We start from the raw sequence: 14,109 nt of genomic DNA on the forward strand, positions 1-14,109 counted from the left end.
GTTTTGGGCTAATACAAAGTGGACCTGTTTATTTCTCATTTTGGCCATCAGAAAAAAAAACCCCACTGTTATTCAGCAGCTCTAACACCAGCTCAAAGGAGCATCTCACTGGAAAGCCCAGAAAGCAGTAAGACACTCTCTAACGTGGTGTCACAAGAGGCCAGCAGGGATTTTTTGCTCCCAGAGCCACCAGCTTGTGGATGCCACCAGGGCCGGACAGGCAGGATGGGCAGCGTGGCGGGATCCGCGGCGGTGCTGCCGGCAGGTATCGGCACGGAAGTGCCAAGCACAAGACCTTTATTAACGAAAGACCATGTAACTGAGGTAGGATAGATCCTGCCACCAACCACTTAAGAGGGAGAAACCTGTGCCCAGAAAGGGAACCCACGATTGCCCGAGGTGAGATACAACCTCGTATAAAGACACCTCCGCTCAGGCTCGATGGAAATGGGGCGATGACCTACTTCATTGCTGATGGCGTGGGGAAACCAGGGTTTGCACGGCACTGTATTTTAATAACAAATAAACCCAAGCTCTGCAGACCCTCTCTTGGCCCCGGCAGCATTTGGGGCCGTCCCTAACGCGGCGGCCACCAGCTGAGGGCAGCTCCCGGCACGGGCTGAATCCCCAACGTGCACAAAAGGAGGAACAAATGCAGCCATAGGACGGTGTGGGCATTTTGGCGGGGGAAGGCTCACCACCCCCGTGCTCCCGCCGGGAGGGAGGAGGTGTTCCGATGCCGGGATGAGTCCCTGAGGAGCAGTGTGGGGCTCACAGTTTGGCACGCAGGAGTTATTGCTGGGCCACCACAGAGCATCAAGGAATAAGCAGAGCGTGACACCGACGGTCCCCGCTCAGCAGGCGCACGGGGCTCCAGTCCTGGGGCAGGGCCAGGGCCAGGCCAGAGAGGGGAGCTGCGGCTGGAGACCAAACGCTCCTGAGAGCATGCGCTGCCTCTTCCTAGCGCGCTTTTGGCTTTGGAAGAGGAAATATAAAGTGAAAGAGAGGGAAAGGTTAAAAGAGATGGAGTTTGGGGGACGTTTTTAAGTGATTATACGTAGAAGCTTTCAACTTACTACTGTTGGGAAGGAAAAAGAGAGAAAGGCGGCAATTATAGCAAGGCCTTGGATGCTTGAAGGATGGAGGTTCCCACAACGTATAGCCATGTACAGGCATCCCTAGCAACTCAACATCAGAGCAAGAGCAAATAAGAAAAACATACATTTGGGGCAAGACTAGAAGAGCCAGAGCCGGGATTCCTCTAAGGACACCCCATGGTTCCTCTGGTGGGCACGAAGCACCCAGAAATAACCATCTGTGTCAGAGCTGTGCACTGGTTTAATGCGCCAGTATTAAACTCCATCTGTTAAATAGATGCAGTCCCATAGAAACACTTTTCCTGCAATTTGAATGGCTTAATACATTCTTAATGAACTGGATCTGAGAGAGACCTGACTAAAGTGGAGGGAAAAAAAAGTCTGGATTAACCCCAATAAATTAATTTGTCTGCAGAGTCTTTTGCATCCCTCTACCCCGAATCACATTAAAAATCATATTTTATATTAAAACCACGAAGGAAGCCCTAAGACTGCTCAATAGGAAAAAGGAAACAGGAGATGGAGCAGGGTCCTTGATGTGAAAGCAATAAAACACTGTGACAAGGAGGGCCCTGGCTACCTGTATTGCTTGCAGCTCTTAGTTGCGTTATCCCCTGGTTCCCAGCTGACGCAGGGACCGGCTGCAGTTCGGGAGCTTTAAAGCAGCACTGGAGGAGAGGAGAAGCAGGATGAGCTGCCTGTTAAGTGACGGTGTCTATCTGACTTGCTATCAAATAAAAAGACTAAAAATGGAGATTAGTTGTGCACAACCACACACAGTTTCTGACGTCATTTTCAATTTTGAGAAGTCTGATCTAACCCCACATTATGCAAATGTTGAATCTTCCATGCTGGCAAAGTCTAATTTTCACACGCCTACATGCTATGTACCTGATTTTTATTTTTATTTTTAAATATCAACAGCCTACAGCAATTTTTTTTAAAGAGACTTAAGTGGTCAAAATGGTTATGAAAGGTCCCAGCTTCACATCCGTTGTTTAGAAGGAGTAAAAGCAAAGATACACAACGTCCAGCCTAAAAAACAGGCAATGAAGGTAACGCGACAGTAACAGATGAAATGAAAATTCAAGGGACAATTGCAGACAGAACCTCCCTCCAGCACGCGGATTATATATCCATGTGCAAAAAGTATTCAATGCATGCTTCATCTATAACCCACCTTTCTTTTAAAGGTCACTTTTATAATTGAGATGTGCCGAGAAAAGAAAAAAGCCCCTAAATAAAAAAAAAGCACGGCCATTTTATATCAATCACTGCTGGAATGCACCAACACGGTGCTTAACCAAGCTTTCGCCTGAATTAAGCAAATAATAACGTCAGATAAACAAAAGTTCTTTCCTGGATTAATTCAGATCCCATGTAAACAGACCCTCAAACGAGGCAACAGAGAAAGAAGAGAAAGAAGAGAAGGCAGTCCTGGCGGCAAGAGCAAAACGTGGGCTGAATTCTCCTCTCTGGCCCTTTTACGTCCCTGTCTGTGATGAAGTGAACTTCCTTCTCGCTGGAGACCTCGCAGTTCTCAAAACGTATTTAGAGCTGCTGAATAATCAGTTCAATCCAACAGCATTTCTGCCTTTCGGGTTGGGGTTTTTTTTGGACAGTCTAACTTGGTGACTAATTCCCCCCCTACTGCCAAAGATACACGAGGTGAGAATGCAGAAATCATAGGAAAGGATTTTGATTTCATGTGGTCATGACCCTGCCAGCCTCCTGGGCAGAAACCTGCGTCTGAGCAACACCCTTCCTAGTAACCTTATGCTGCTCTCCAGATCAACGTCTCCTTCTTCACTACTGTGGAAGTTAATCAACAGCGATCAAGTTGCACAGAGGTGCATGCGCCCCGTGCACAAACCAGCAACATATCGCTTTTTAAAATAAACATCTGGTCCCAAGACTTAGGTGGGCATTTTTCAGAGATGCACATAATGACGGAACTATATGGGTTCAAAACTGAAGGCCAAAGAGAGATGATCTTGCCAAGCAAGAGAAGCTGTCCTCACCTACCGGGTAAGATGCACGACTTGAAGAGCTGAAATTCATTTCTGCACCGTTGACTTTGTGCTGTGTGCGTCCAGGCAAGCACACGCAACCTGTGTCGGAGGTTATCTGAAATCCACTGGGTTTTGTTCTGCAAATCAGGCCTGATTGACGTGGTCCCTAAAGATACTGGTATCTGTGTGAAGTGATTCACTTGGCTGCAGCTCATCACAGGCACATTTTACCAGGCTGCTTTACCAACTGCAGGAGCTCCAGCTAATCTCTCTGCTCCACCAAGGAGTAAAAGTGGATGTTGCTAGGAGTGCTGATAGTCCGGACAAGAAAAAGACTTGTTTTCTGTTTCTATGGTTGCAACAGCCCTTAAGAAAGATATAAATTTCCCTGCAACAACTAACTGCATATTCATTTTAAGGTAGATCTAGTTCCAGATTCCTGAGACAGAACCCTCTACCTGTTCCCAACCCCACGAAGCCAGAGCAGCAATATAGAAAGTTTCTAATCTCAACAGAATTCAGTGAGCAGCACGATTGGTTTGGAAAACAAACAAACAAAACAAATAACCCCCCCCCCCAAAACCCACAGCAAATTTTCAGCCTCTATGTACAAAAACAATGCAAACAAGTGGAACATTCTAGTTATATTTTGTGAAACACATGTTTGGGATCAACAAAACATCAAACATCCAGACCCTAGATTACAAAAAAATCTATTGCCATCTAGTTGTCAACCCCAAGTTTAGACAGTCCTTGTCGGAAATCATGTAATTCATCTATCTTCCCGTCTAGTACATCTAAAAAATTCTTTAATTCAGTTTTAAGGTTGGTCTGCCTATGTTTGCTCTCTTCAACTTCTGTCCTTAGCGTTCTGACTTTCTCTTCGAGGTCTTTGTTCTTTTTCTCAGCAGCCTTAAAGACAAAAGAGACAATAAGATGAATCATAGAGGAGAAGGATGAACAGCATTTAATAGGGTAAAGCAACAAACGGCAGCCGGGCTGTAAAAGTTTGCTTCGACTTCTGCAAACTGATGAAGAGAAGCACCTCTGAGAGCAAGCGACATGTGCTAGTCAGATTAAAAGGAAAGAAAGCCCACGCAGGAAAGGACACAGATTAAGTGGAAAAGACACTTTGCATCAGATTTTGTCATCTGGTTGACATCGTAAAATTCAGCTGGACTTAAATAATGCACTGTGCATGTATTTGTCATTGCTACAGTTGCAGAATTAGACACTGTGCCACCAATTACATACAGAATTATCTACGGTGGTTTAACCTTGAAAAACAAGCTTAGAAATTACTGCCTGAGGAATAATATTGCTTTATTCAGCACTTTTGGATTTATTGGGGTTTTTTTAAAGTTCCACTTTGTGTGAGCACCCAGGCAAGGAACGGGGCAGCCACGTAGCACTTCCCTTGCTGCAGTTTGTTCTATTATTTTCCCTTCTTGTTAGCTCTTCTGCCTATTGTTCTCTATTTCACGTGTGTAAGCACATGCTTATTCTCACCAAAACCCATAGACAACATATTTTACCATACTGAATCAAAGGAAATTCATATTTTAACCATTTTCAGCATCTGCACTCCTCAGTAGCCTTCTAAATGATTTTAGATAGTTTAGATTATCAGAGTGATGGCTTATTTGATTGATTGGATTTGACTTCATTGATGAGACTGCTTATATTTGTTCTCCTTTCATGTATTAACTTACTGCATTTACACAAGCCCCGACTTTAACAAGCGATGCCCAAAGCCCAGCCTCCGGCTGGGGCAGGACTCCCGCAGGCCATCCAGCTCCGCTCCGAGCGAGCACCTCCCGGCAGAGGAGCCACATGTGCAAAATCGAGCCACAGTGAGCCACGCTTTGCTGGAAAGGAATGAGGCAGCACGTAAAGGCATCCTCAGGTGAACTTTTTTTCCCTGGTGGTGTGCAGCTACGCTCATCCGCTTCCTTCCAAAAAGCCTTCCCTAGTGCCACTGCGGCGGCTAGCCGCAGGTCTTGGAGGGCTGCTCGACACACGTGGCTGCGGTGCGGCTCCACAAGCCCAGAGCAGCAGAAATACGGGATACAGGATAGCCTGGAATCTGCAGGAGATAGATGCAACGCGATCCCAGGCAACCTAATTTCTGCCAACTGCAAGGCAAAGAAATGGAGCTATTTAATTACTCCTGTGCTGGGAAGGGCACGATGTGTTTTGCACGTAATTAGCATATCTGTTTTTACAAACTGGAGCTCTTTTGCCTTCAAACATTGAAGTCTGAACAGAGAAAAGCATTCAGCTAGGAGAAAGAAAGTAAATGTATCAACTATTTTAAAATTAATTTCATTGCTAAACTGTACCTGTAATTGTTGAGATACAGATTCACATTCTGACATTAGCTGCGGTATAATTTCACCCTGCTTTCGGAGCTCTTCCAGTTCCTTTGAAAACATTAAAAAAAAAAAAAAAAGATTGCAAGCTTCAATTTAAAACATAATGAAAATTTGAGAATATGAAATGACTTTGCATATGTTATTGTATTTGGATGTAAAATAATCAAAATAGCATGTCTGCATTCCAAAACACATGCTAATTTTCTACGAAAATACATTTTTGCACTATATTTGTGACTTCGTACTTCTAACACAGACAATGCGATCCGATCTCTAGCACGAATGCCTTTAATTATATCAATGAAATCTTAACCTAAAACACATGCCTATGCAAAAGACATATTCAATAAGAGAGAAATCTGAAGGGCTGTAATGCTACAAGCAATTTATAGGTGGTAGCAAAGAGCAAATTAGAGATGAATTTTCAATGATATATGGCAGCAAAAAAAGGCCAATGGCATTACGAGCTGCATAGACAGAGGCGTCGTTACAGAGCACAGCTGTAACGGGCTCTCCTCCACTGTACAGCTCTGAGAATGCCCCCCTCCGAAATTTGTATTTGGTTCTGGCATCACTATCCAAATTGAGAGGACTAGCTGAAAGGAGTTAATGAAAAGAGCAACGCGACTTGGTAGGAGACCGTGTCTCTGATGGAAATTGAGAGATCTGAATATATTAACACCACAAACGAACACCACCAATGTGGGTAGTAGGGAAAGGCTCGAAGAAAGCCTGTACGTTTTACAGAAGGATCGTCAGAGCGTCTGAAAAGCACATTGCAGGTCCAAGAGAAACTCTGTGACTTGAAGAGAGTGCAAGAGCCTCCTCCAGACAGCTGCCCACATAGGTGACGGTCCCAAGATTAAGCAGGGGTATATCCCCTCCGAGCTGTACTGACCCAGGACAGCAAAACCAGTCCTATCTGAAAGGCAGATGTCTTGGCTGCGAAATAGGATTTCTTCCCTAACAGGCGAACTTACAGCGCAATGCGAGTGTAACAGAATCCGTAAGTCAAGCTCTTCCACAGAACCAGACAATAACGTTTTTTCCTCAAGTCCCCCTGATTCCCATGCATATATATCTGCATATACATAAATAATGCCTGGGGGCTCAGATCTCAAAATATAAGTACATTATACTATATATACTTACTATATATATACACACACACACTACTATACTGTATATTTACTATATATAGTATAATACAGCGTGTGCATATATATATATATATATACCCACATACTATAGATAAGCTATACGGCACATGGCATACGGTGTATATATAAATATAAACATTTCGCTAGATAGCTCTGTCCTGACTCCCATGTCTTTACATTTCTCTCTCCTCATTCCCTACATGAAGAGGGTATCAGCAGCTCCTCTTACACGGCCACATCCATGAGCAGGCTTCACGCTGATTTGAATTGCAGACCATGAAAAGGTTATTTATGGGTGGTTTAGACCTAATCAAGAACCTGCTAATGTAAGTACGCAGTCTGACAACAAGTTAGCGTATCGTCAGTGTAAATGGAAGATAGGCATGTAATATTCACAAGTCAATCAATTTTCTGGGTCATTTGGTACCGTAAAAATGTGAATCTTGAGGAAAACGCTAGCAGAGAATAAGGGTTATTATACATGCTATTACCACAGAAAGGTTGGGAAGAAAGCATGACATTTCCTTTGAAATACTGGTTAAAAAACATATTATATTTATAACAGTGCATCAAAATCCATCTCCCTAAACTATTTCCTTGTGCCATCTTAAAACCCCTTAACAGCACTGCTTTTAAGAGCACCAGCAGAGACGCTGTAATGGCACATGGCAAACTTCACTGCACCTGCTGACAGCTTTTTGTCTTCAGCCAGCACAGAGCATTTGGTCACTGTAATGAAGGAAAAAACCAAGGATCCTATTATTTCCCCCACTGCTCAGGGGCTCCAAGCCATCAACATCATTCTCCGTAGAAAAATGAACACCCTGTATGTCAAAAATGACAAACTGGGGTACTCTAAATGAATCTGAATTTCTCACTCTTGGCATTAGTCCTGAGATCAGAGGGAGACCGTAAAACGGCAAAGCTGAAGACTAGGAGCCATCCGGATAAAGAAACAGGACTTGTTACACAAATGCCAAGTTATTTTGTAAATTATGTCTTTTTAATGATGCTCCTGATGTCTACGGGAATTCAGGACACGGGGACTGGCAACCGAATTTGTTCTCAGCATACATCTGTCTGGCTTTGGATAACTTGTTTCACCACCCCAGCTCTTCCATTAGGAGTAAAGTGTTGTATACATAAAAGTATCATGTTTGTTAACCACTGCCGAATTGAAGTGTGCTGTCACAGCGCATAACACATCATGAGATTGAGACTGAGGAACTCTATCAAGCTATTGCTAAAGTTGTACATGGAAAATCTAAAAATGGGTGACACCCTGAGACATCGGGCTTCTTCTGGCTGTAGGTGAGTCAGTCCATAAATCTACATGCCAAGTGAGAAGCAGACACAGCCACTCAAACTCTAAAGCATGCCATTTCTGCGTTCAGGGCACTTACCAGCTCTTTGTCCTGAAGTTCTGTTTCCAGTTCCTGGAGACGTCTACTCAGCTGCGCGTTTCTTTCCTTCTCTTTATTTATTTCATTGCACTGTTCCTCCAGTTCTTCAATCTTCAAGAAATGTCAGACATTAGGTGAAATTTTTCAAACTTCTGGAAATTTGGGGCAGATTACGGCTGATGTAAACGGGCATTGCTCCACTGAGCAGAGGGAAGCACGGACAATTTTAGTTTGGCACGGATCTGTTTCCTACATCATAGCATTTGATTCACTGCAACAAAATTGTCGCTTCTTTCCTTAAAAAGAGCCAATTTACACATCCACTAGGAAGCCCTGGGACTGTGTTTATTCTCTCTCACACAGTATCTCATATAATTACTCAAAAATGCGCAAAACACCAAGCTGCTAAAATAAGTGGGGCTGGGGATAAAATCCGCACTTCATTTCTATGAAACCAACACGAGACTCTAAGGGATGGGGTTTCCTAATGCAGCAAGGAGAAGAAGTCTCGCCAGTGCTCCCAGCTTTGCCTCCTCAGGGGTTGCTTATTATTCTGGCTGGAGTACGAGGGACAAAACATCAAAACTTTGGGGGAAGAACCAGTTCAGAGCAACATGCACCGCTTTGTTCTCTCGCCCAGGGACGTGCTCTCTCCATACCTCCTCCTCCCAGCTCTGGACTTAGCTCCCAGGAGATGCACTTCCCACAGGCCGACGGGCCAGCTCATTAAAGTATGTACTTTAATTCTCAGCTTCACGTCGCTTTGGGATTACAACTTCCCTCATTTGAAGGTAGAGCTATATGCATAGAATTCTGACCCAATTAATAAAGGAGAAGGAACTTCCCAGGGCGCTGCAGTGATGCAGCGTGAGCGCCGAGCAAGGAACCTACTTGGGGGAAAAGCTCAGGAAACCTCTCTGCACAGAATAAGACAGCGCATTATACAGGCAGTGCTGCTGCACAGTCTGGCTAGTCACCGGCACGATGACTTTGCAGCTGTAGTAAGGCAGTGTTTCGATAATCATCTTATAGCTAGGCTACAGCTACTGAGATGTGGCATGTTTCATCAGTTAACGTTAATGAGAACAACTTTTCTCTGCAACAGTATAGAAAAGTAAAAAACTACACTGTAAATTATGCTATTTTCTTGTAACTTACTGTTCCAGTCTCTCACTTCTCCCCTGTCCAAAAGAGACTGGATGTAGGAATCCAAATCACGTAACAACTAATATTAATGTATTAATGCAACATCAGCTAATACAGCTCTGGTTTGATCTCTGAATTATCACTGTGCACACCTAAAATACATGCAAACAGAGAGTATCCGTCTGGGGAAAAGGTTGCTCCACATGGAATTTCAATGCTGACAGGCAACCCAGGCCACCTCCAATGCTGAAATACTATTTGCAGCCTACTGACATACAAAAAGATCTGAAATTCCTTCCCTCTTTGAAAGCAAACACTAAACAACAAAAAATCCTCACCAGACTGATACAATCCAATCTCTACACCAAACGTCCCAGTGATCCATCTAAGCGAGCAGGGAAAGGGTCCAGATTTTTCAAAGACATTTAAGATGAATAGAGTGAAATTACCCCTGCGAGCAGCACCCACGGAAACCAAGCTTCCCCCTGCTCAGGTTGGTGCCAGCCCTGTGTGGGGCTGTTACAGACAGTGCTGTATTATTTGAGGGACAGTACCAATGAATACTCAAACTGAGGCTTTAAAAATTTAAACTTCGCAGTTGTTCTCTGCTGTAGCCGCGGCTCACCCTCAGTCTTACACTACTGAGAAATGTTGTGCTCAATAACGGAGGGGAAAAGGCTTTTGACGATGCCTTTTGGCAGGTTCCTGGACGAGATGTGCCCGGCGTTAGTGCCGGAGGACCCGGCTCACAGCCCGCAGTGCTGAGGACATAACTCAGGTCCTCATTCCCCTGCCCGCCGTCGGGATTTGCTTCTAATACTGAGCGGTTCCCAGCTTGGCTTCCTGTGGGTAACCAGGCCATAACCTTGCCTTCTGCTCATGCACCATCTGGCAGTATTTAAGTGAGCTTTGAAAGGGGTATGCAAAATCCCACTTTTAAAACCATTCTGGTTTATCACCCTGGCCAGCAACCCCTGCTGACGCCAAGTCTACCAAATCAAGAGGCAGGGAGCTTCACGTGATGCGGCAGCACCAGTCCTCCCGCTGATCCCCAGCCCTTTGAACTTCCCTGCCCGCTGTGTGCAGAGGGAAGCAGCTGCCCTTAACGCCCCCCGTCCACTTCCCATTCAAAGACAAAATCCTCCTCCTAACACACAAAGATAAAGCAGCAGAAATCCAAGAGAAAGAGCAATGGCAGGAGCAGCTAACTGGAAGAGACGGCTCTCCTGTGGGTATGCTCTGCTACCTTGCTCCTGAGCTGGTCGTTTTCCTCCTTGCAGGCTGAGAACTGCTTCTTCCAGTGCTCGATGCTGGCCGCGGACTCCTGCAGCGCCGTGGTCAGCCTGGCGTTGCTCTCCCGCAGCGTCTGCAGCTCCGTCTCCCACTTCTTCACATTGGATGAACTGAGAAAACCAGGGTGCCATTAGGTGGCTTCACCTTATAATCCTGCGTATCATTACTCTTTACACGACTGCAGCCTCATCCGACCGTGGTGCGTGTTTACCAATGACGGTTGCTATAAGATCAAGCGTACTCCGATGTAAGTACTTGCCCCTAGCCATTGCCCGCCTAAGGAGGACATAAGCCTTAATTTGACCGTCTCTGCCAAAACAAAGGGCTCTATCAACTCCAGCAACAGTGACCTGTGCTTCTGGAACAGAAGTCCTGCTGTCAAAGCAGGCTGTAGGGTTCAGCTGTCAGCTGGGATCTCCACCGTTTGGGAACAGGGGTTTTACTTTGGCTCTGGGCACGGTCTGTGCTCACATCCAGAGCGGCGCGGCTGTGCCTCGCTGAGCACCCGCTGCAGTGCAGGCCTGGGGACATGGTACCCATGCAACAAAGCGACTCTACACATTTGCAGATGGTATAATAATTCAGAACAGAAGATGTCAGGGGGTTGACACTACCCATATTTGATTTTTTTTGAATGCTCAGCTTTAAATATAAAAGAGTTACATAATGCTGAAGAATTAAACTACTCATTCCCCAAAGCTTCAAACTGCAGCGTAGAGCACGAGATTAGAGAGTGAATGGAAGGAAGGCTTTGAAACTCCCTACATTCTAGCTGCCACTTGCCTGTGGAGGTGTCTTCAGCAGGAGGAACGAGCAAACGTTATGATTTGAAATAGGTTACGCTATTGAAATATCAATAAAGAGAGACGATGTACTTCAAAGATAACACATGCAACCTCAGAATTGCTCACTGGGTAACGCTGCTTATGGGGCTGCTGCCTTATTTTTTAAATAGCTTTTTAAGAGTAGCTTGATCCTGTTATATCTTCTTTCCGTTCACAGATACATTCACATGCAAGAGGCAGACAAGGCAAGATCCCAGCAGAGAATGATGGTATTTTAATGTTGTAACTTTGCATATTCCAATGCCTGTATTTTCACTACGGCTGCAAATTACTCTTCTCAGCGTTTTCAAATAATTTATCAAAGCAAGTAGCAAAAAATGTGACTTCAAGGGGCATTGTCCACAGCTTTAGAAACATCCCACTAAGACTTCTAAGCAGCCCAGTGAGATTGTATTTCTCGCTTCAACTTTTTAAGGTTGAGTTAATTCCCTTTTATAATTTTAAATATCCATATCTATTTTCATCAAAGTAAATGTAACAAACTCAAAGAGGAAGAAGAGATTGGCTTCATGTGTTATCAGTAGCAATTGCTCCCCCATGGCTTTAATGTTATTTCTGTAGCTCTAAAACTGCACAAATGAAGGTGCTTATAAGAGTTGGCATCAGCAGAATAAGAGAGATCTTATTTCATCACGAACTAGATCAGGAAAAAACTAAATGGTAAATATCTCTCAACTGGATACCGGGAGGTACTTGCTAAAATCTGCTCATTCATCCATTCTGCTGCATCATTTTAAATTAAGGCAATTACATTTGAATAATTTCTGTTAATATCATTAGCCATCAGGTAATTACAGCACGCTATTCCAATGCAATTTAGGTATTAAAGGAGCTTCACCTTTGGGCTAGAGCAATTTTTAATTTATCATTCTCAGACTTGAGATGTGCCTCAGCAGGACCACCATGTGATGCTTTCTCGTCGTCTGTCCCGTTCACACTGGATGCTCGAGTGGAAGATGGTGTTTCACGTCCAGATTCCTGCAGCACAACACACAAACGAACACTGGGCTTCTTCTCCTGCATCTCCTGCAACACCGCGACACCCATTTCTTTGTAATCTTGATCCCACACCACCCTGCTGAGACCTAGGCTGCGTATGCCCTCCTGGCAGAACAGTGGTAACAAAAACATACCCTTTACATCTTGGCTGCAGAGCCTGTCTGTTTAAAAAGAATGAAAAAATGATAATGATACACAAAATGGAAGTTTAAAGTGTTCCAAAAACATTTTTTTAAGTGTTTTAACTGACAAGGCTTGTGTTTTCTGAAGGTGGTTTGCTTTTTTTAAGATAATGAAACAATACAGTGCACCTGGAAGCACACGAAGCCCAAACCAAAAATAAAAAAAAAGAAGATACTGCTCCTCCAAAGAGCTGCCATTCACAGCCTGCTTGGTGCTGATCACCAACAGAGAACAAACAAAGTGAACCATAAAGGCCATGGCCAAAGCCTTCAAAAAATTAGTATCCAAAGTCAGCCTCTCAGGTCGTATTTGTGGACCCCGCAAAGGGGGTTACTTGCAAGACTGAGAGCATTCAGCGACTTTTTTCTGATCACGCATCTGAATTTCTCTCTGATCAAAATTCGTCTAACCTTCCCCCGAACATTAGCCCAGGCCAAGAACGCCCGCTGAACGCGGTTCATTCTTACCTAATGCCATGCATATGAAATTACAGTCTAACATATAGAGAGACTGGAACAACACTCAATTTCCTCAATCTGTAAGAAACCCAGATCTCCCCGGACACGGAGGCGCTTGGCTATATCAGGGTGTGCTGTCTAGAAAAGTGTATTGTACAAATACGCAAGACAAGCTTCTTCCATCCCCTCGCTAAAGCACTGCCTCTGTTCCCACACCGCAGCCTTCAGTTCATCACGTCCAGGCACTGAACCACTGTGGCCACGAAGTCAGTCCCGCCACTGGCAAACCCAACTCCTGCGGAAGTGGATTAGGCAGATGACAAAAAAGAAGTATCTCGATGAATCTCATTTACTGTCTGCTGAAGCACTACTCTGGCTTACTTTCCGGTGACCCAAAGTATGTGTAACAGTACAAATCAAAGGATGTATAGCTTTCCCTGTTACTAAAAAAGCTGCAACAGCTCAAGAACTGCTGAAAAAAGTTAGATACAAATGAAGGCAAAGAGCATGGATGGATGAAAAATATTCCTCTGACGATGTTAATGTCCAGCAGGTGACAATTACCTTCGGCAATCTTCATTTTATATACTTTAAGCTGGCTGCCAGAAGCTGGTATAGTCCATTAGAAAATTTAACTGTACATTATTTATCCTGTATGCACGCAGGTGTTAAAGCTAAATTACAAACCTGGGAATGATTGCTTGAGGTCTCAATTTTCTCTTGAGATCTGTCCCTTGCTAGTTTGGCAGCTTCTTTTACTTCTTGGAATTTCTCTGCAAACTGGAAAAAGCATGAAATATATTTATTAAAATTATTTATCATCTATTAAACTGTTCAGATTACTATATTTCTATGGTTCATAGATCTCCAAAGTTTTGATAATTTAAAATTTTTGGCAAGAAAAAACATTTTCATTCTTTGGCAGGGAGGTTCTTTCAAAAGGAATGGGGGTGTTTCTAAAAGAGGGACACCCCTACAGCTCTGGCCAATCACAGTAAAAACCCATGGAGAAAAAAAGGAGCTGTTAGCGTCTTCTGGTTTGATTTGGTTTTGTTTATTTCCTCCCCCTCCTCTGTTTCACTCAATGTTGACAGTCTATTAAGGCATAAAAGACACATGTTTGGATTAAAAAAGAAAA

General features: G+C 44.0%; 1 protein-coding gene across 2 annotated transcripts in view; it reads right to left on the bottom strand.

The window, feature by feature from the left end:
• Positions 1-3,738: 3,738 nt before the first annotated feature.
• HOMER2 (homer scaffold protein 2) overlaps positions 3,739-14,109 on the bottom strand; it is a 59,401-nt gene continuing 49,030 nt past the window's right edge. For both annotated transcript variants that reach the window (XM_076347866.1, XM_076347867.1), the window contains exons 4-9: positions 13,659-13,751; positions 12,170-12,309; positions 10,440-10,596; positions 8,048-8,158; positions 5,452-5,532; positions 3,739-4,021 (exon numbers count right to left, since the gene is read on the bottom strand). In XM_076347866.1, coding sequence (XP_076203981.1) covers positions 3,833-4,021; positions 5,452-5,532; positions 8,048-8,158; positions 10,440-10,596; positions 12,170-12,309; positions 13,659-13,751 — 771 coding nt within the window. In that variant the 3' untranslated portion in view covers positions 3,739-3,832. The remainder of the gene's footprint in view (positions 4,022-5,451; positions 5,533-8,047; positions 8,159-10,439; positions 10,597-12,169; positions 12,310-13,658; positions 13,752-14,109) is intronic.

This window comes from Aptenodytes patagonicus, chromosome 10, assembly GCF_965638725.1.
Source record: "Aptenodytes patagonicus chromosome 10, bAptPat1.pri.cur, whole genome shotgun sequence".
NCBI classification, from domain to species: Eukaryota; Metazoa; Chordata; class Aves; order Sphenisciformes; family Spheniscidae; genus Aptenodytes; species Aptenodytes patagonicus.